At 48.7% G+C, this 22,749-nt stretch overlaps 1 protein-coding gene across 1 annotated transcript in view; it reads right to left on the bottom strand.

Moving 5' to 3' along the window:
• Positions 1 to 3,684: 3,684 nt before the first annotated feature.
• LOC140898293 (uncharacterized) overlaps positions 3,685 to 22,749 on the bottom strand; it is a 35,003-nt gene continuing 15,938 nt past the window's right edge. The window contains exon 5 of the mRNA XM_073311933.1: positions 3,685 to 10,431. Coding sequence (XP_073168034.1) covers positions 9,456 to 10,431 — 976 coding nt within the window. The 3' untranslated portion in view covers positions 3,685 to 9,455. The remainder of the gene's footprint in view (positions 10,432 to 22,749) is intronic.

Here is a 22,749-nt window from a genome sequence, read left to right as displayed (position 1 = left end):
CATCCCCTGCTGCCATCAGGGCTGTGTCTCATCTTATGGGCTCCTTTTGACTGGGGATCTCTCTGGATCCATGGGTCCCTGGTCACCTCACAATCTCTTCAGGCTCCTGATTCCTACCCAGATAGCAGTGCTAGGAGGGGGAAGCGAATGTAGAGGAACCCTGGCTCACCAGACAACTTAAAAAGGGAAACCAGATTGACAGGGACACCTGCAGCAGGGGATGGAGGACAGAGGGTAAGGCTGTGGGAGGGGACTGGAGCAGCAGGGATAGCTGAGCTAAATAACCATTTCCCCCCTCACCTCCCCTTTGTGTCTCATTTGTTGCTATTTCTTCCTTTCCCTTGTAGCTCTGTATCACTTTCACCTCCTGATCCTCTCCCTTCTCTACTTTCCTCCTTTTTTTGTTCTCACCTCTTTCATTCCCTCTCACACACACACATTCTCTGTCTCTCAGTCACATAATCTCTGAGCCCCACAACCCCAGGGATCTCTCAGCTGCCTCATGGTCTCTGGGCCACCTCATCGCCCTGTGGGGCGCTCAGACCCACCCCATCCCATATTGGTCCACCCTCTAGCACGGAGAGCCTTCTCAGTCCCCTACCTGGGCTCTGTGCATCATCACACTCCTGCCTCTGAACACGCCCTGTCCTCGCTTCTCCACTGGCTTCTCACCACCCGCAAATCACTCCCATGCGGTACCTGTAGCTGGGATCTGGTGATCCAGGACAGGTCTGGCTCTCAGGGACGTCTATTCCCCCAACCCCGAGGGTGAACTCTCCTTAGCAGTGGAAGTATCAGGGGGTGGGACCCGCAGCAGGGGGTCCTGCTCTGTGGGACATGTTCCCAGGCTGGGAGAAGGAGTCAGGCTGGATCCAGACACGTGCCACGATCCCAGGCCGAAGGCAGCAGGTTTTATCAGCTGGTGCCACCGGGAGGTTCCAGGGGCTGCTCAGGGATGGGAGACTGCACTTGCTGCCTCTTGCTTTGCTCAGGGTTGGAGCTTCCCGGGTCAGACACTGTGGTTGCCGCCTTCATTGTCTGGGGGCGAGACTGAGCAGCCGGCAGCTACAGCGGGGGTCTGTGCCAGGGAGAGACCTGCATTAACCCCCCTCTCTGCCCAGCCCAGCTGGAACCAGCCCCTGGGGCAGCCCCAGGCTCTGCCCAACCCGGCTCCTAAGCCGGAGCCTGTAGGGGATATAGACACCTGGGGAGACTGCACTGGAGCTGGGAGGGGAGGCCGGGCCCCTCTGCACAGCGCTGGGGAGATATCTGGGGAAAAGCTCCAGCCAGGGACACAGGTAGCTGGGTCCCTGCTGTCTGTTCCCCTCAGGCAGGTCTCTAGATCTGTCCCAGGGCTGGCCCTAAGCTGGACCCGCTGCCCAGGGGCTGAGAGGCTGGGTGTGTGTGAATGGGGGTGAAGCCCTTTGAGAGCCCCCCAGGGAAAGCTCTAGAGAAGGACAGGGTTGGTGGGGTGATGGGTTAGTTGGTTTCCCACAGAAAAGGGGCACTGCCCCAAACCCAAAGGGGCAAAACAGTGACATGTGCCTGTGAATTAGCCTCCAAATGTGCCCCCAGCCAGGGCAGCGCAGTGGATACAGAGCTGCAATTGTGCACACGATGGCCTTTGCACACTCAGTAGGAGAAGGGGAGAGGAATGGCTGGAAATAACTGGGTGCAGAACTGTGGGTGTAAATTCAAAGACTGATGCTGGCTCACGTGAGTAATAAAGTGACCAAGTGTTTTCCCAGCCTGGCAGAGTCTAAATCCTCTGTCTGCACGGAAAGAGCCTGGGGTGGGGGTATTGGGGTGTGACATGAACTAAAGCCACTTCTGTAACCTCCCCCATTGCCCTTCTCACCCTGACAGGCTGCCGAATAACATCTGTGTTTCGATCCAGATCATCCCAGCCTCCCAGGGGACAGGACAGGGAAATGGCTGCAGTGAAACATACTCAGGTAGGAGATTGTCCAGCAGCTGCTGGAAGGTTTGGTCAGAAATGAATGGGGGGAAAGAGGGAGGAAAGGAAAAGGGGAGGAGAACAGAACATGAAATCTCTGCTGGATTCTTTACACGTGAGCCTTGAATTACATAAGAACGGTCTTACTTGGTCAGACTAATGGTCCATCTAGCTCAGTATCCTGTCTTCCGACAGTTGCCAGTGCCAGGTGCTTCAGAGGGAATGAATAGAACAGGTGATCATTGAATGATTCATGCCCTGTCATCCACTCCAAACTCCTGGCAGCCAGAGGCTAGGGACACCCAGAGCATGGGTTTGCATCCCTAACCATCTTGACTAAAATAGCCATTGATGGACCTATCCTCCATGATCTTATCTGATTATTTTTTGGCCTTCACAACATTCCCTGGCAATGAGTCCCACATGTTGACTGTGCATTGTGTGAAGAAGTAGTTCTTTTTGTTTGTTTTAAATTTGATACCTATTGGGTGACGCCTGGTTTTTGTGTTATGTGAAAGAGTAAATAACACTTTGTTACTTTCCCCACACCAGTCACGATTTTATAGACCTCTATCATATCCCCCTTTAGCTGTCCCTTTTCCAAGCTGAACAGTCCCAGCTCCTACCCTTTGTTTCCTGTCTTTTAACCAGTTACTGATCCATGAGAGGACCTTCCCTCTTATCCCATGACTGATTGTGTTGCATAAGAGCCTTTGGTGAGGGATCTAGTCATAGGCTTTCTGAAAGGCCAAGATCACTATATCCACTGGATCACCCTTGTCCACATGCTGTTGACCCTCTCAAAGAATTCTAGAAGATTGGTGAGGCATGATTTCCTTTTACAAAAACCATGTTGATGCTTCCACAACAAATCTTGTTCCTCTAAGTGTCTGATAATTCTGTTCTTTACTATGGTTTCAACCAGTTTGCCAGGTACTGAAGTCAGGCTTACCAGCCTGTAATTGCCGGGATTACCTCTGGAGCCTTTTTAAAAATTGCATTACATTAGCTATCCTCCAATCATCTGGTACAGAAGCTGATTTGAGTGATAGGTTACATATCACAGTTAGTAGTCCTGTCACATTCCCAGCGGGGGTATGTATGTGTGTGGAAATTTGTCACTGTGAGGGAACAAAGCCCTGGACGTGCTGATATCAGAGGCCTGTTGCCAGTGCAGAGTGTGCCCCAGCCATCAGCCTCCTGGAAAGGCAGGGGATGGGCTTGCATCTCACAGGGGTTTAACCAGTCACTGCAGGACGGCACACTGCCTCTCTCACGCTGGCTGAGCTGTGCGCCCCTTGGGAGAGAGCGCCTTGGTCCTGTGACATGTGATCTGTATGGAGAACAGCAGGTGATGGCAGATTACACTGCAATGTGATGGGTGGGGAGAGGATGTGTAGGGAGTGGGGAGGGGTAGTGGAGAGCAGAACGGGGGCCATATATGGGGGTCACGGGAGTTACAGACACCCCCAGCCCGGCACTCAGAGTATAAACAGTTACTGTTCTATTCCCTCCTCTCTCCCCACCACACTCCTCACCCCAGTGTCCCCTCCACATCCCCATTTCCCCTCCTCACTCCTTCCCCACATTCTCCCCAACTCCCCTCCACTTTCACTCCCCCCCAGGGTCACTCCTTCCCCCCACTCTCACTGGCTCCCCTCCACCACCCTTATAGTCCCTGCTGCTTCCCCCCCCAAACCCAACTCCTGCCCCTCCAGGTCCCTCCAAAAGCCATCCTCTAAGGCTGTGTTATGTCTGGTACAGTCCAGGCTGTATGATCTCACCATGCAGCCAGCTCAGCCACTGCCCGTGATGTGCACACAGCGGCAGGGAGCACCAGAGGGATTCCTCTGCCTGCAGCTGGATTTGGTCTCTAAATCAGGCTTTTCTGGTTTTCATTTTCACCCAATCAGCAGGATGCTGCCAGTGGTTCCCTAGAACATTCCCTGGGATTTTGGAATGGATCGGCTGCAGTGTCCAACAGATATTGCATCACAGACACAGGGAGAAATCCCTTTGTGTGGCGTGTCAGGCCCTGCTTCCCAGGGGCAGGGGGCTCTGGTGGACCATGCTCAGAGAACCCTCTACAGGGACATCATGCAGGAGAATTATCAAAATGTGACCTCTCTGGGTCAGGAATCCTGGTCCCTTGGGTATTAGAAGTAGGGATATCTCTGAAGTACCTCAATCACTTCTACCCAGGATCCTTTCCTGGTCCCCTATATTTCAGGGGAATCATCCCAATAGTCCCCAGACCATTGAGAGAAAGCCTATCCCCCCTATATTGCTCCCAGAGGAGAGGCAATTCAGAGACAGTGTGGAGACATTAATCCATCCCCATCCAAGGGAGAGGATGGGTGTGTGACACCCTGACACCCCCATATTCACCACTGTTATATAATTAGGATATGTTTTGCACAAATTATGCCTTGTGAGGTATCATTCTAAAAGTTTTGATTTACTAGACAATAATATCTCATTAGATTGTATGTGCTATCATTATATGTGAAGTTACGAAGTTTGGCTATGTATGTGTTACTGAAACATGTTCTTAGGTTGAAAACACCCACAAGCAGCCTTTCAGATACAACAGTAAAAAGGCCAAACAATGTTAATGGCTTATTGAGGAAATGCACACAAGAACAACGATTACCCCAGGAACTGTGTACAATAGAAACCTCTCAGAGATAGCACTACATAATGGGAACTGTTTGACCCAGGTCACACCAAAAGAGCTTTCCAGCAAGTGGGAAGAAGATATAAAAGGGTGAAATGACATCATGATGGTACCTCTCTCTCCCTACAACAACACACCTGGAAACACCTGAGGAACAGAGACTGAACTGGGGCAAGTGATGATCCAAGGCTAAAGGGATTTCTAGCCTGTATATGAAAACCTGGGAAACCCAAGCTGCAAAGCAAAGGCAGCTTGTGCCTTAAGAATCTGCCAGCTTGTGTATCACTCTATGTGAGAATTTGGTAATTCATATCCTACTTCACTAGTATATTAAGCTCAGTTTGTTGTTTTTGTTTATTTACTAGGTAATCTGCTTTGATCTGTTTGTTCACATCAATACAAACCAAAATATCTACTGAGGAGTTTTTATTAAGGGAACAATTCAGGATCTAGAAGGCCTCAGCTTCCCCTGTCCTTGCTCTTCAGGGCTGGGAATGCGCAAATGGTGGGAGAGGTCAGGAAATGATTGGTCCCAAGTAACTGTAACTGGCTTTTGAAAATACAAGTTTTTCTCATTGTAGAGGAATTCAGAGTCTCTACTGTGACAGCAACAGGGAGGGATAGGGATGGAAACAGGAGTCCGGAACTTGGCTGTGAAATGCACTAAAGCTCCTGAACCCTCCCCAATCACCCTTCTCAAAACGACAGAAAATTGATAAAGGAATCAAAAGAACAGAAGGAGAAATCTATCGCCAAAATAACCACCACACCCTGCTCCACCTTGTTCCGTCTTCCTAGGGGTTGGTGAATGGAAATGGCTAAAGCAGATCCAATCGTGGTAGGGGATTTTTTAGGAACCTTATATTATTGTTCCATTATTGTATTACCAAGGAGCCCTAGTTATGATCCAGAATCCCATTGTGAAAGGCATAGTACAAATGTAGAACAAAAAAAAAAACATAACAAAAACAGTGGATGTTTTGTCTGGTGGCTGCAGTTGTTCGCTCCCCTCCAAAGCAGGTCCAGGGCAGGGGGTGAAATCAGAGCCCTGGTGTTGGGGTTTGATGGCCCAATTTTTGATCAATGGAGCTGGCAGCTGGGACAGAGAACAGGACAGCAGAGTGCCTAGGGGATAAATCCCCTTTTCCCCAATAGAGACAGTTGTGACACCACGGAGTTAGTATCACAGAAAGCACCAGAAAACTAGAACCAGGAGCCAGACACCTGATGGGAAGCAAACGCCTGGGAAGGAGTCCAGCCAGGATGTTTGAGAGCCCTTTAGCTGCTCTGTGTCCTCGGGGAAATGTCAAGATTCTGCCCAGGAACAACTGGATTCCTCACTGAGCTGAAAGAGAGAATAGACACTAGAGATGCTGCTGGTGAGGAGACAAGCTGCTCCCCCGCTGGAGGTGTCTGTGTATCCAGCCTTGTGCTAAGCTCACGAACTGAGGAAATTCCCCAAGATGCCCAGGGAGATGAAGGGTTTGCAATAAATCTTTTATTCAGGAAAGCAGAAACCAATGTTGAAAAAACTTCAATGCGAAATTAAGACTCAACCAAAATCTAAATGTCCAGAAACACAAGACCCCCATCATCCAGAGACCAGGTGAATTCCCTCCCAGGGCAGTCATTTCAGGAATAATCACATTGTGATCTGAGTCTCGGCTTGAAATCAGGGACAAGGGAATCCAGCTAAAACCTTTTGACTCAGTAAAACACTCTCCCTGACAGAGAGAGCTAGGGAAGAATGAGACAGTGGCAGAATAATAAAATACAGTAATAAAAGAAACTTTCTAGCTGAAGATGCCAATATTCATAGAATCATAAAACTGAAAGGGGCCTCAAGAGGTTATCTAGTCCAGTTCCCTGCACTCGTGGCAGGACTAAGTATTGTCTAGACCATTCCTGGCAGGTGTTTGTCTAACCTGCTCTTAAAAATCTCTAATGATGGAGATTCCACAACCTCCCTAGGCAATTTATTCCAGTGCTTAACCACCCTGACAGTTAGGAAGTTTTTCCTAATGTCCAACCTAGACCTCCCTTGCTGCAATTTAAGCCCATTACTTCTTGTCCTATCCTCAGAGGTTAAGAAAGACAATTTTTCTTCCTCCTCCTTGTAACTTTTTACATACTTGAAAACTGTTATGTTCCCTCTCAGTCTTCTCTTTTCCAGACTAAACAAACCCAATTTTTTCAATCTTCCCTCATGTTTTCTAGACTTTTAATTATTTTTGTTGCTCTTCTCTGGACTCTCTCCAATTTGTCCACATCCTTCCGGAAATGTTGTGCCCAAAACTGGACACAATACTCCAGTTGAGGCCTAATCTCATGTCTTGCTTACAACACTCCTACTAATACATCCCAGAAGGATGTTCACTTTTTTTGCAACAGCATTACACTGTTGACTCATATTTAGCTTGTGCTCCACTATGACCCCCAGATCCCTTTCCGCAGAAAAGCAGACGTATTCAATAATTTCTGTTCTGTATCTGGGAACAAAAATGAAATAGATGATGTAGTTATATCATATGATGGCAACACTCTTTCCATTCCAATTGTATCTTGTGCGGATATTAAACAGCAGCTACTAAAGTTAAGCAGTTTATGTTATTCCACATGTCCAGATAACTTGCATCCAAGAGTTTTAAAAGAGTTAGCTGAGGAGCTCTCTAGACCATTAATGTTGATTTTAAAATAACTCTTGAAACACTAAGGAAGTTCCAAAAGCCTGGAAGAAACCTAATGTTGTGCTTAGAGGGTTAATGGGATGACTTAGGCAATAGTAGGACTGCCAGCCTTACAGATCCTGAGAAAATTAATGGAGTGGCTGATACGGGACTTGCTTAATAAAGAATTAAAGGAGGGTAATATAATGAATCCCCATTAATATGGGTTTATGGAAGACAGATCCTGTCAAACTAACTTGATTTATTTTTAATGAACTTACAAGTCTGGTTGATAAAGGTAATGGTACTGATTGAATATACTTAGACTTCTGTAAGACATTTGACTTGGTACTGCATGATACTTTGATTAAAAAACTAGAATGATACAAAATCAACATGGCATATATTAAATGGATTTAAAACTGATTAACGGACAGGTTGCAAAATATAATTATAAATAGGGAATCATCACTGAGTGGGTGTTTCTAGTGGGGTCCTGCAGGGATCAGTTTTTTGCGGTATGCTTTTTAACATTTTCATCAGTAACCTGGAGGAAAACATAAAATCATCACTGATAAAGTTTGCAGGTGACACACAGATTGGGGACCGTTACAAAGTTGGGTGCCAGCAAACCATATGCATTTCAGTATGGCCAAATATAAACTCATACAATTATGAACAAAAAATGTAGGCCTTAATTACAGGGATGCTGGACTGTATCCTGGGAAGCAGTGATTCTGAAAAAGACTTGGGGGTCACGGTAGATAATCAGCTAAACGTGAGCTGCCAATGGCCCAAAGGGCTAATGCGCTCCTTGGATGTCTAAACAGGGGAATATTGAGTAGGAGTAGAGAGATTATGTTCCCCTCCATATTTGGCAATGGTGTGACAGCTACTTGAATACTGTGTCCAGTTCTTGTGTCCACAATTCAAGAAGGTTGTTGATAAACTGGAAAGGGTTCAGAGAGGATCCACAAGAATGATTAAAGTCTTGAGAAACATGCCTTATAGTGAAAGACTCCAGGACCTTGATCTATTTATTTTAGAAAAGAGAAGATTAGGAGGTGACTTGATCACAGTCTCTAAGTAAGTATCTTGGAAACAAATATTTGACAATCGGCTCTTCAGTCTAGCAGACAAAGATCTAACAAGATCCAATGGCTGGAATTTGAAGCTGGACAAATTCAGCCTAGAAATAAGGCACAAACTTTTCAACAGTGGAACAACTTCCCAAGGCTTGTGGTGGATTCTCCATCACTGGCAATTGTTAAATCAAGACTGGATGTTTTTTTAAAAAAAGATCTGCTCTGGTTCAAACAGGAATTAATTCAGGGAAGGCCTACGGCCTGCGCTATACAGGAGGTCAGGCTAGGGGAACACAATGATCCCTTCTGACCTTAGAATCGATGAACACACAGTGATTAGTGACATCCCACAACTCTCCAGGGAGGTGGGCGACTATTACTATCCCCAGGGCAGAGACAGGAGCAACAGGACAACAGAGAGGGGAAGTGACTGGTACAGGGTCACACAAGAAGACACTAGGAGAGTTGGCTACTAAACCAAGAAGTCCTAACTCCCACTTCCTTCACCCTGCTCTAGCCACCTGACCACACTCTCTTCTCAGAGCCAGGAGCCAAACCCAGGAGTGCTACGTCCCAAGTCCCCAGCTCTCACTGTTGGCTTCTCAGGAACAGGGCAATCAAACCTCTCGGGGGAATCTCCCCCCATGGATTCCCCAATGTCCAGTGCACCTCCGCATGTCTACAGGGATGTTCAATACACCAAGACTTGCTCTGAAATCCTGTTACTTCAGAGCAGTAGCTCTCGGCTGCTTTATAACTACGCCCCATATGACTGCACGTCTGCGTGCATCTGTCCTCAAGGGCCCTAGGAACTGCAAGGATGACTGGATGGCAACAGGGAATTTTTACCTCCCTGCTAAATTGGAAAGCGAGTGTGGAACTTGCACAAAATGTCTCCCCCCTAATTCCATCGCCTGCTCCCCCCAGACCCTGAAATGACTTATCTCCCCAGTGCCCAGCACTCCCCCCTCCTTTGGCCTCACCAGCCGCCCTCAGTGAAATCCAAACCATCCACCTGCCTGCTGCGCCCACTCAGCCCATCCTCAATTGCAGCAGGTTTACACTTTGCTTCAGGGGAGCACAGACCCATTGCCCCACAGGGACAGCTCTCCTGTGTGGAGTTTCTGGTGAGACACGAGGGAGACCTTTGCCTTGTAGCTTTTCCCACAGACAGAACATTTATAGGGTGTCTCTCCATTGTGCATTCTCTGGTGTCTAATAAGGTGCCATTTCTGAGCAAAACTTTTCCTGCACTCGGGGCAATTATAGGGCCTCAGGCCGGTGTGGATTCTCCTGTGTCTAATAAAGGCCGAGCTGTGACCAAAGCTTTTCCCGCAATCGGAGCATTTATAGGGCTTCTCTCCTGTGTGGATTCTCCGATGCACAATAAGGTCGGAGCTATTACTGAAGCTTTTCTTGCAGTCAGGGCAGTTATAAGGTCTTTCTCCTGTGTGGCTTCTCTGATGTGAAATAAGTTCTGAGCTCTGCTTGTAACTTTTCCCACAGACAGAACACTTATAAGGTGTTTCTCCCGTGTGGATTCTTTTATGTATAGTGAGGTCTGAGCTCCGAATGAAGCTTTTCCCACACTCGGGACACCGAAAGGGTCTCTCTCCAGTGTGGGTTTTCTGGTGTGTAATGACATGAGCCTTCCGACTGAACCCCTTCCCGCACTCAGGGCAGTAGAAGGGACGGTCTCCCGTGTGGATTCTCTGATGAGTGATAAGGTGTGAGCTCCGACTGAAGCTCTTCCTGCACTCAGGGCAGTTATAGAGTTTCTGTCCCGTGTGGATTCTCTGATGCTTAATGAGGTTTGAGCCATCACTGAAGGTTTTCCCACAGTCAGGGCAGTTATGGGGTTTCTCTCCCGTGTGGGTTCGTCGATGAGAAAGAAGTTCTGAGCTGCGCTTGAAGCTCTTCCCACAGTCGTGACATTTGTAGGGTCTTTCTCCCGTGTGGACTCTCTGATGTATAATCAGGGTAGAGCTCCGACTGAAGCTTTTCCTGCACTCGGGGCAGTTATAGGGTTTCTCCCCTGTGTGGTTTCTTTGATGTACAATAAGATGGGATCTCCAACTGAAGCTTTTCCCACACTCAGCACAATCATACATTTTTTCTTTAGTGCAGATTCCTGGCTGGATCGTGTCTTCGGGAAGGTCTTTCAAAACTCCTCCACGGTGAGTGGATTTACCCCGTGTCTTCCCTCTGTGGTTTCCCAGCTGCCTCTCTGGCCTGAGCTGACTCTTGCAGGTTGCTTCCTGGAGTTCTGAGCAGGGACTTTTCCTTTCAGCTCTTTCTGACTGCCGTTCGGGACCTCCCCGCTGAGAATTCTCCACCTCCTTCTCAGTCACCGTCCCATCCCCTCCTGGGACAGAGTGAAAATTCAGACATGAATATCAACTTGATCTGAGATGAAAGGGAACCTCAGAAAGGAGAGTGCAAAGTGGGGAGCAAACCAAAATAACTGCTGGGAAGATTGAAAAAAGCAGGAGCTGAATGTCCCCTCCTCCAAAACCTTTCTCCGGAAGAGAGGGAACCAATTCTGCCTCCATATCCCATCCAACAACTCCAGGTGAAGGGAGCTACAGCCAGGTGTCAGGCAGGGCAGACAGGAAGCCATGAATCACATGACACCTCGTGGGAACAATCCTGACCTGGGTGAGATGAGGCAGAACTGGGGTAGCTCATGGGGCCTTTGTGGGAATCCAAGCTATTGACATCAATGGTGGGTGGTTTCTGCGTCCATTTAACCAATTCCTCACCTGTGTGGATGTTTATCAGGATCTCTTTTTCCTTAGAGCCCTGGAGATCCGGGACCCAAGGCTCTTCCCCCCGTTCCAGCTGGGAGATCACATTCGGTTTGGGAATAGGAAAACCTGCTCCAGGGAAAGAGAACAGAAGAGACAAGAATTTTACAGTTATTCTGACCAGAGATGAGTTGGGTGGGTGCCCTTGTATAAATGCAACAGATGGAAAAATGTTCCTGGAGCCCCTTTGGGATGATCAGATGGTTCCTGTGAGACCTGCAGTTCCCCCTGCAGGAGACTCAAGGATTTCCACACACTGGGGATTATATGACTCTGGCAAAGCACAGTTGTGCAACCTCTTACCCCTTTGTAATCATGGTGACACCAGAGCCCTTTTTGGGTATAGAGCCAGTCCTGGGAAGGGAGGGACACATAACATCTGTCTGCGTACCAGTGTGTGCCCATATTTAAAAACACAGATAGAGAGGATGGATGGTATGTTCCTCTCTCTCGGACATGCTGGGGATGGAGATGTATTAGCACCCCACTATGTCTCCATATCTCCTCTCCCATAGGAGGAGGCATAGAGGATGCAGACGCTTCCCCATGGGTTCTGGGGACTATGGGATGATCCTCCTGAAATCTAAGGGAACAGGGAAGAACCCTGAGCAGAATCCAACCCAGAATCTTCAGAGACACCCCAGCTTCTAATAACCAAGGAGACAGGAATCCTTACCCAGAGATGTCACAGTCTCATAGTTCTCCTGCATGATGTTCCTGTAGAGGGCTCTCTGACTGGGGTCCAGCAGTGCCCACTCCTCCTTGGTGAAATACACAGCCACTGCCTCGAAGGTCACCGGCCCCTGAAACAGCCATAATCCCACCAGCCATAATCCCACCAGAGTCCCCCACTCAGGACCTGTTCCCCCAGCCATAATCCCACCAGCTCAGTCGTGGGCAAGGCTGGAAAATCCCCCTCCCCACAGAGAGCAGGGAACTGCCCCGGGGAAGGGGATATTTCTCAAAGCTTTCATTAAAAATACACTGTTTCTGTGGTGAAACCATGATGCCCAGAGCTGCTAACTCCAGTGATTTTATCATGAGTCTCACAATATTTAGTTGGAATTTTTGGATGTTTCCCATGCTCACAGGAATCTCATGATTCCTGGCACAGAACTCACACATGTTCCCTTGTTCAACGTGGTCCCATTACTTTGCGGGGGAAGGGGGCTGGAGTCAAACTGTCCTGATTCAAGATGGCCACCACTTCCCTGGAGTGGCATGTGGAAGTGAGAGTGACGCTGCCCTTGGTAAAGATGGCCACCAACTCACATTGAAAACAATAAGACTGAAGCCCTGCTCTCCTCAGGCACGGCTGTGACTCTGTGGTTAGGAGACTGGACAGGAAACTATGAAGATAAATGGAAATGTGTGGGGGTCACAGGGAGGCTGAGGGGGATTCAGGGGGTTTGTGGGGCCTGCAGAGAGGCTGAGGAGCTGCAGGGGCATATGGCGTTGCAGGTGTGAGAAACAGGAGACTGCAATCGGAAAGACCAATGACTATGGGGCAGGCAGGGAAGAGACTGGAGACTGTGTGGGAAGACATTGTTTGGGGCAGAGAGGAGACAAAGCAATGGTAAGGAAAGGGGGTGGAGAGGGCCAGAAGGGAAGCTCCCCCTTCCCAGTGGTAAGGGAGGGTCAGTAGTTGGTGTCTCCCTGTAAGCAGCGGCAGGGAAAGTTTAATTTTTGCACGTGTGCTGTTGCAGGTGGAGTTTTGTGGCTGCAATGCAATACACAAACACTGGGGCCAGGCAGCTTAGCCCCTGGTGGTGGGAGGGAGTTTTACGTGGCCAGCAATGGAACAGTGGTTGAGACCTGCAACAGATGTGCCATATTTTCTTTCCTGAAGGAGGCCAGATCAAACGTCCTTTGGATGAAGTGCAAGTTGGTGGCTATGCTGGAAGAAAGATTAGTGGTTTGGCAGGACAAGTACAGATACAGAGATACTGAGGAGTTCTTGGACAACCAAATTCAGGAAGCATCACCACCCTAGATTCAAGAATGGAACTGGCCACCACAGAACCAGGAAGAGGAGGAGACCAGAGAAGGAGGCGTGGCAGTTTGTAATCACTGAGGCGGGAAGACCCGGTGACATTCTCCACACCTGGAGGCAGTTGAGGATGGGCAAACCGTGAACACCAGAGAGAAGAGGACAAGAAGGAACTCCACACAGCTAGAAGTATCGCATTGTTATCATGTTCTCAGTGTGGAAACTGCAATATCTAGCTGACCAAACAGAATGGAGAACTGTACAGGACATACCTGAGGATGCCTGCCCAACCCACAAGACAATCAAGCGTCCCTGCAAAGAGATCTCTACCCATGCAAGAAAGGCAGACGATCCTTGTTGGGGATTCTGTGCTAAGAAGAATGGAAAGAACATTCTGCCAGGGACAGGCAGACAACAGGACGGAGCCAAGACATGAGGGGTCACTCTGAGATTGGATAGGGCTTCTGAAGTCAGTGGGCAAGGATCCAGTGGTGATGGTCTGTATTGACATTAATAACTCTGTCATGGGGCACCTCACCCATTACAGACAACTTCAGAGAAACCGGAAGGGTGCTAAAGGAAAGGAACATGAAAGTGATAGTCTCAGATGCTTCTTGTCCTGGGAGTGAAGGAAGACAGAAGGCAGAAGACTCTGGAAGTGAAACACTGGCTAGGTAAGTGGTATAGGGTGGAGGGTTTTGGTTTTATGAAATATTGGACCATCTTCTAGGAGAGAGAGGGCAGTATAGGTTGGATGGCCTCCATATCTGTTGAAGGGAAACCAATCTGCTAGGGGGCAGGCTGGCTAGAGTAATCAAGAGGGCATTAAACTAATAACAAAAGGAGAAAACAAATGAGGGAACAAATGAGCACTCAGACCAAAAGATTAAGATGTTGAGAACAAAATTATTCAAGGCACCAAGAGACATGAAAAGAAGAAATTATTTAATGCCTACACACTAGGAGCCTGGGTAAAAAATAAAAGAAATTGGAATTGCTTGTAAATGAGAAAAAATTCAAACTAGTTGTTATTACTGAAACTTGGTGGGAAGATTGGCATGACTGGAATGTTAAAAAAAATCAAATAATATAGTCTCATCATATGACGATAACTCCTTTCATTTCACGAGTATATCTGGAGGGTGTTAAACACCAGCTACTAATGTTAAACATTTTTAAATCAGCAAATCCAACTCTTGCATCCAAGAGTTTTAAAAGAGCTGGCTAAGGAGTAGCTGAAGAGTAGTTAACATTGCTGTTCAATAAATCTGGGAGTACTGAGGAAGCTCCAAAAGACTGGAGGAAAGCTAACGTTGTGCCAATTTTTAAAAAGGGTAAACAGGGCGACTTGAGTAATTATAGGTCTGTCCGCATGACATCAAACCTGGACAAGAGAATGGAGTGGCTGATATGGGACTTGATTACTAAAGAATTAAACAAAGGTAATGTAATTAAAGCAAATCAACATGAATTTTTGGAAAATATATCCTGTCAAACTAACTTGCCACAGTAACTCCTCACTTAACGTCCTTCCGCTTAATGTTGTTTCGAAATTACGTCACTGCATCGCTAGGGAACATGCTCGTTTAAAGTTGTGCCATGCTCCCTTATAACGTCATTTGGCTGCCTTATAACAACTGTTTGGCGGCGAGGGAAGTGCTGGGAGGGAGAGGAGAGGGGAAGTGCCGCGTCTCTGCTCCTCTCCTTCCCTCCCAGAAAGTCCTAAGTGCCGCCAAACAGCTGTTTGGTGGCAGGGAAGCACTGGGAGGGAGGGGGAGGAGTGGGGACGCGACATGCTCTGGGGAGGAGGTGGAGCGGGGGTGGGAAGAGGCGGGCCTGGAGCAGAGCAGGGATGGGAAGAGGCGGGCCTGGAGCATCCCCCGGCAAAGTCAGCGCCTGTTCTTCTGTGTGGAAGCTGCCACTGCTGCTGCGCAAGGTGCTTCCTAGTGTCTTTGCCTGCCTTGTTGTCTGCAGTGGGCTGTGCCTGTGTGGGGTAAGCCAGAGTTAACTACTCTCCCAACAACAGTACAGTACAGAATGCCTTTTGTCTGCCCCCCAAAAAATGTCCTTGGAACCCAACCCCCGCATTTACATTAAATCTTATGGGAAAATTGGATTCATTTAACATCGTTTCACTTAAAGTTGCATTTTTCAGAAACATAACTACAATATTAAGTGAGGAGTTACTGTACCTTTTTTTGATGAGATTACAAGTTTGGCTGATAAAGGTAATAGTGCTGATCATACTTAGAATTTTAAAAGGTGTTTGACTGGTACTGCACAACATTATGGCTAAAAAACTAACATAATATCAAATTAAAATGGCACAAATTAAATAGATTAAAAACTGCCTAACTGATGGATCTTAAACTGTAACCAGGGAATCATCATCAAGTGGGTGTGTATCCAGTGGGGTCCCACAGGAATTGGTTTTTGGCCCTATTGCTATTCATCATTTTTATCAGTCACTTGGAAGAAAACACAAACTCATCACTGATAAAGTTTGCAGGTGACACAAAGATTGGAGATGTGGTAAATAAGGAAGAAGACAGATCACCCTTATAGAGCGATCTGGATCATTTAGTAAGTTGGGTGTCAGTAAAGAATTTGCATTTCAATATGGCCAAATATAAACTCATACAATTAGAAAGAAAGAATGCAGGCCATAGACACAGAATGGGGGACTCTATCCTGGGAAGCAGTGAATAAGACTTGCGGGTTATGGTGGATAATCAGCTGAATATGAGCTCCCAGAATGATGGTAGGGCCAAAAGGGCTAATGTACTCCTCGGATGAATAAACATGGGAATGTCAAGTTGGAGTAGTATCAATTCAGTTTGGATGTTTTTTGAAAAGATATGCGCTAGTTCAAACAGGAACTAATTCAGGAGAGTCCTAAGTCCTGAGTTATACAGGACATCAGACTAGCTGATCACAATGGTCCATTCAGACTTCCTGTGTATCTATGCCCATCTCCTGACTTTCCGGAGTGACTCATGGCTTCTGAGTTCTGCACTCTAGTTGTAGGCTTTGGATATCAACATTTTTAGGCGTTTGCTTTCTCAAGTATAGTAATTTACACTGGGCCTGTCCCACAAATTCAGGGCCCACATTAAAGATGGTGTAGTATATAAGGGTAGGTTACAGAGTAGCAGTCGTCTTAGTCTGTATCTGATGAAGTGAGCTGTAGCTCACAAAAGCTTATGCTCAGTATCTAAGGTGCCACGAGTACTCCTTTTCTTTTTAAGGGTAGGTTAGTATCTCTTTAAGTAGTCTGTGAGCTCTCTAGTAGTGCTCACTGTGTGCTAGTTTTATAAACCTCAAGAAATCAGTGCACCAGTGTGTGTAATTAGGCCTTGGGTGTTGGTGAGTATTTAGTAAATATTGTTATTTGAAACCCAACTCTGCCTGTGTGGTTTCTCCAAGTTCTTTGTGTTGTGTGAAGAGCAAAAGACCCAACTGGCAACGGGGATGGGATCTGAATCCAGAAACGTAGTGGAATAGAAGAGAAGGAATAGGGCAGCTGTCACAAGGTGGACTGGGCCCTTTAAAAAAGAACTGGTCCAGCCTGCCTGTGCCTCATTAACAGCCTCTCAATGGGGCATCATAGAGGGCTCTAGAAAGAGCCAGAGGAGAGGAGGAAACAGGAAGAGAAAACTGTGAGAGTGAGAAAGGCTCCTGCAAGGAAGATCCTGGGAGTTTTGGGACAATATGTCAGGGAATTGACTGTGTGCAGTTTAAGGCTGGAGGGAGTGGAAACAAAGATATTTTGGGGTTTATTTTGAACTTTTTGCTAATAAAGCAGACCTTAAGGGGGGTATTATTGAACAGAGAGAAGTCTTTTTAAGTTTATGGAGGAACCAAGAGGGGAAACTGAGTCAGGACACTTGCAGCACAACCTCAGTCCATGAGGGGGTGCTCAGGAGGTGGCTGGTCCTGTTATGGTGGCACATAGCTTTCCTGGCATAGGGGGAATGCAAGAATGGGGGACACGATATGTGGAAAGAGGGGATTGGAGAGGACATCGGAGGAAGAATGGGGAATTCTGGCATGGGGAAGGGGGGGACACACAGACCCGTAGCATGAGGGAGTGGGTGGGGGGTTGCAGGGAGCCCCTAAAATAGGGATGGGAGGATGGCACACTTGTGGGGGCCAAGGGGAATGAAAAGATGCCAGGAGCCTCTGATGTGTGCAATGAGTTTGGCCTACAGAAGTAACAAAATGTGCAGTCTTCTAGTAATAGTAGTATTGACAGTAACGTATTGGAGAACATTTAAAAAAATAATTTACCTTCATCAAAGAGGCAGGAGTAGGTAGTGTGTAGGAAGTGGGTAATATCCCTTTAAACAGTTTGTGAGCCCTCTAGTGGCCCTCACTGTGTTCCTTAGGAGCTGCCAGAAACCAGACCAAGTAAATGTATACAAGTGGCTAGGCCTTGCACTTCTGTGTATAGTTAGAAAAACTCAGATGTGCCCCTGGGGTTTCTCCATATTGTGTGTTGTGTAAAGAGCAAACTATGCAACAGAAGGTTTTTCATTTTCTGTTCTTCCCTCCATCTGTATTTACTGTCCCTCCTCCACATGCAGGCCAACCCCACCACCTCCCTGAAAATCACTTACCTGCACTGATTCCATTACAGCCCCTTCCCTTCCCTGTCCCCTGGGAGGATGGGAGGACCTGGAGCAAGATGTGGACATTATTCTGCAGCCTGTCAAGGTGAGAAGGGCGATGGGGCAGGTTACAGAAAAGATTTTAGTCCATTTCACACAGATTTCCCCAGGCTCTTTGTCTGCAGAAAGATACTTTAAATTTAGACTCTGCCACTTTATTGCTGCGTATCCCAGCCCAGCCCCACCCACACCCACTAGGACTAAACCCACTGAAACATGTTTTAACCCCCCAGTAACAGTCTTTAAACCAAACACTAGAAAAGAGCAGAATCAAAGGAGCGGCTCTGGGGGATCCCCCCTCACACTGTCCCCAGGGCAGCGCATCGACCAGGCCCAGACAGGAACTGGCTTTTCCTCTCCCTGCTCCTCCCCTTCTCCCAGGAAAGTCAATCGGCCCTGGGGTGCTGCAGGGAATGGGGTTGGGTTGGGCAGGGCTGGGAGCCCGGACCTCCCTCCCTCCCTCCCCACTGATTGCTCCTGTTGCCCCTGCCAGTCTCTGCCCCTGTCTCCCTCCTGCCCCCTCTCCCGTCCCCTCGGGCTGGGAGACTCGGGCCCTGGCCCGGTCCTGGGGCGGTCGCTCTCCCGGCGCTGGCTCGGCTCCTGCAGGCGCTCAGGGGGGCAGAGCTGGGGGGGCAGCAGCGGCAGCTCTGGGACTCACAGACTCCCGTCCCGCCGGGAGCAGAGCTGGGGCGAGGAGGGGCCGTCGGTGCAGAGTCACTTTCCTGCCCGGCCCCGGCCGTTTCCCCCGGGTCTCTCCCCTCACCTGCAGGCTCCGGCTCAGGGGCTGGTCTCGGCAGAGCCCGGGGCTGGTTGCAGCCACCGCAGAAAGTCCTCCCCTGGGAGGAACGGATGCAAAGGGAGGCTAATGCAGGTCTCTCCCCGCACCCCGCTGGGGAGCAGCAGCGGCTGAGCCCGCGCTCCCGGCTCACAATGGAGGCAGCGACAGCTTCTTCCAGCCGCCTTGATCACGGACCACTCAAATGCAGGAGCGGTGCAGTCTCTGCCCTCTGAGAGTACCATTAATGCCTCCTACCTACCTTGAGCTCGCCCCAGCGCCGGATACACCAGCTCTCAGCTGCTGCTCCCAGCCCTGCTTCCTGTGCCCCATGGATAACAACCCGGGCTGCAGCCCGCCCTGGGACCCACTGTAACGAGAGCCCAGAGTCTCTGTCGGCAGGGACAGAGCCTGGGGGAACCAGAGTGTGAAATGGGCAAATCCCCTCTTGAGACCTCCCCAATCGCTTTCCTCGGCTGAAGAATAAGGACGAGTGTTTTGCTTCAGATTATTTCTTTTGGAGATTTGGTACTTTGCTGTTACCCAGCTGCCTGAACTATCCAGAAATGCCCAGTAACATGGGCTGAAGAAGCTTCTGCCCTCCCTTGCCATCAGAGCCTGCTCCCTGGTATAAAAGGGGGCTACAGCTGCGGCTCTCAGCCTTTCCAGACTACTGTCCCCCTTTCAGGAGTCTGACTTGTCTTGTTTTACAACAGGCTATATAAAAAGCACTAGCAAAGTCAGTACAAACGCAAATTTCATACAGCCATTGACTTGTTTATACTGCCCTGTAGACTATACACTGAAATGTAAGTGCAATATTTATATTCCAGTTGATTTATTTTATAATCATATGGTAAAAATGCAAAAGTCAGCAATTTCTCAATAATAGTAGCTTTGACACTTTTGTGTTTTTATGTCTGATTTTTGTAAGCAAGTCATTTTTAAGTGAGGTGTAACTTGGGGGTAGGCAAGACAAATCTGACTCCTGAAAGGGGGACAGTAGTCTGGAAAGGCTGAGAGCCACTGGCTTAGAGAGACCAGATGGTGGGAGAGAGAAGGAGTGACCTAGTAGTTTGCCCTGTAATAGGGCAGCAGTAAAGTCCAGAGCAGTTCTGGGGGCTGTGTACGCAAGGGTGTCCCTCCAGCATGGAGCAAGGCAGTGTGAGTCACTCGCTCTGGGGAGACCCTGTCTGGATGCCTGGACCTAGTGTGGAAGCTCAGAGCCCTGAGTTACAGGGACCCAGGTATTCCTGTCTCATGGCTCTATTTCCCTTGGGATTTCTTCTATTCATTAGATCACGATGAATGGATTGTGCCCTGTTAACTCCTGGAGGGAGGACTGTGTCTCTGAAGAGGGGGTGTCATTGGGGAATGTGGGACTGTAGGGAATTGTGAATGTCTTAGGAGGGCCCCCAAATTAAAAGGCCCCAGGGATGCTGACCAAAGCCCAGGATGACAGCAGAGGGCACGTGTCTCTGGGACTCTGTCTCTGGTTCATTCACTCTGGAGGTTTCAGTGAGGAGAGACGGGTTGTGCCTGGATCCCTTCTGCACCATGTTTCGGGTAGGGGTCCCGTTGGCAGGTGGCTGAGGTTGTACAGCTTCGGGCCTGGTCGGAGATTGGGACGGACAGCTGAGTGCCTTGTCCTCAGCCAACCAGATTTTGGAGCAGTGGAACTAAGGACAGTAGATCACCTTTGGGGACATGAGGGACTCTCCATGGTCCCTGGCCAAAACAGGAAAGGACTGGGAGAGGGCGAACTATAAGTGGGAACAGGACAGTCCGGGGTTGGGGGAGCTGCAGCCCTGTAGGCTGGAGAATCTCTGGTTGGGTGTATTCTTTGCAGGGCCCAGAGGGATTTGGCCCAGTTGTACCCAAAGGTTCTCTAGTGTTCCCCCACTGTGATGGGGGAGTCGTGCAATGCCCAGGCATTGGTTGATTCATCTTAGTTTTACTTTAATGCATTCCCTGTATTAGCTAGGCTGGGGGCAAAGGTCACAGAATGAACTCAACCCCAGCATGTGGAGGGTCACTCTGGGTGGAAACCCTGCGTGTTAGGCACCTGCATGGGGGCTCAGAGAGTCAGGCACCGACAGCGCTTGTGTAACCCACTGGCCAGTGTGTGGGACATGTCTCCCCCACCCCCATGCTTGGAGGAAATGTGGCTGTCGTAGCCCAGCTACTGAGCCACGCTGAAGACAGTCATGCATCCAGCTAGGGAAGTCGCTGGTGTTGGGCAGGCTGTGCTCTGAGACTATCCTGCTGACGCTGTGACCTGTGACAGCTCCGAGAGATGCCCCCTTTTGGATTCTCTCGATAACACCCTCTGGGGTTCTGGCCCAATGACCTCAATGGCGCAACTACTGATTTACACCAGCGAGGCACCTGTCCCACTGTTATGGAATTCCCGTGTGTCAAGTGGCTCCGTGAACTGAAGGAAGAACTGAGGTGGGCTTTGGTCTGGAGAGGGCTCTCAGAGGGAATCTCTCCTCCTGCCTGGGGAGGGCCCACTCTGTCCATTGTAGGGAGGCTTGTGTGACAGTGGCTCTCCATATCCCCAGAGTCATATCCAGAGGGATCTCTGTCCGAAGTGGAATGTCTGATGAGGGAGGGGTGCACCCCATGCTTGGGGGTCTGGTGCCTGGCATGAGTATAGGTGTTCCCAAAGGTTCTTGCTGCTGCACTCACTGGTAGGGCCTGGCCTGGCTGTGTGGGTGCTGGATGTGGGGGGAGTCCTTGGGACCCTGGCAGCGTGTCTCCCTGGATGGCTGTGTGGGTGAAGGGTGAGCACTGGGGACCCTCATAGGGCGTCTCCCTGGGGTGGCTGTGCAGTTGAGTGACATCTGCCATAAAAATACAACGTCAGCTGGGCACAGTCCTGACCTGGGCAAGATGAGACAGAACTGAGGGAGCTTGAAGGGTCTTTAAAAAAAATCCCAGCTGTTTATATCGATGAGAGATGGTTTCTGTGGGACCGTTTAACCAATTCCTCACCTGTGTGGGTATTTCTCAGGACCTGCCTTTCCTCAGAGCCCTGGAGGTCCAGAACCCACAGCTCTTCCTCCCCTTCTCAGCTGGGAAATTATGTTCAGTTTGGGAATTGGAAAACCAGTTGTGAGAAAACAGGTGAGATGAGGGTTTTACAGTTGTCCTGAGACAGAGCTGTTGCCAGATGAGCTGGGTGGGTGGGTCCTTGTATAAACAAAACAAATGGGAAAATTTTCCTGCAGACTCTTTGGGGAGCTCAGGTGGTTCCTGATGTGACATTGACAAACCAGGTGCCACTTTGAGCCAAGATCCCTATGCCTCACTTAGATACTGAAAAACAACCAGAACCAGTCTGGTTCACCTGTGTGTTAGTATTGGTCAAATAGGTAGTAGAGTTATAAAAACGTGCTTAGTGTTTAGACTTTTTTGAATGCTTGTAAGTGCTGTGTACTTTAATCTCACTTATAACATCTGCATCCCATATTGTAAGGTAATAGTTGAGCATTTGCACTGTGAGCCCCTGTAATTGTGTAAACCACCAGACAAGAGAGAAACATTAACTAGCGTGACGTACTAGTATCCAACAAGGGTTATGTCCAGCCCGACAAAGCAAACACATTGACACAAGAAAAACCAGGAGACATGATGCATCCGACAAACTAGGAGACATGATGCATCCGATGAAGTGGGTATTCACTCATGAAAGCTTATGCTCCAATATGTCTGTTAGTCTATAAGGTGCCACAGGACTCTGCTGCTTTTACAGATCCAGACTAACACGGCTACCTCTCTGATACATGATGCAAGTGCATTCCTCCCAACAGTTGAACTTACAACTCAAAGCAGAAGGGGGGAGGGAATAAAAAGCCTTAACAAGGAGGAATTGTATCTTTATGCTGCTTGGATTCTGAGGGGCAAGGATTACTGAGCATAAACTAAAGATACCCCATAAAGATACTTTGTTTCCCTGCAACTCAGATGACTGCCCAGGGCTGCTTCAAACACCCACACTGAGATGTCTGGGCTGACAATTTCAGACAGCAACAAACACATGGGGGTGTTTTGTCTGGTGGCTGCAATTGGTTACTCCCCTCCAGGTCCAGGGCAGGGGTTGTGAGCCCTAATGTTGGG

Source organism: Lepidochelys kempii, chromosome 14 (genome assembly GCF_965140265.1).
Source record: "Lepidochelys kempii isolate rLepKem1 chromosome 14, rLepKem1.hap2, whole genome shotgun sequence".
In the NCBI taxonomy this organism is placed as follows: Eukaryota; Metazoa; Chordata; order Testudines; family Cheloniidae; genus Lepidochelys; species Lepidochelys kempii.
This window is presented reverse-complemented; position numbering and strand designations above follow the sequence as displayed.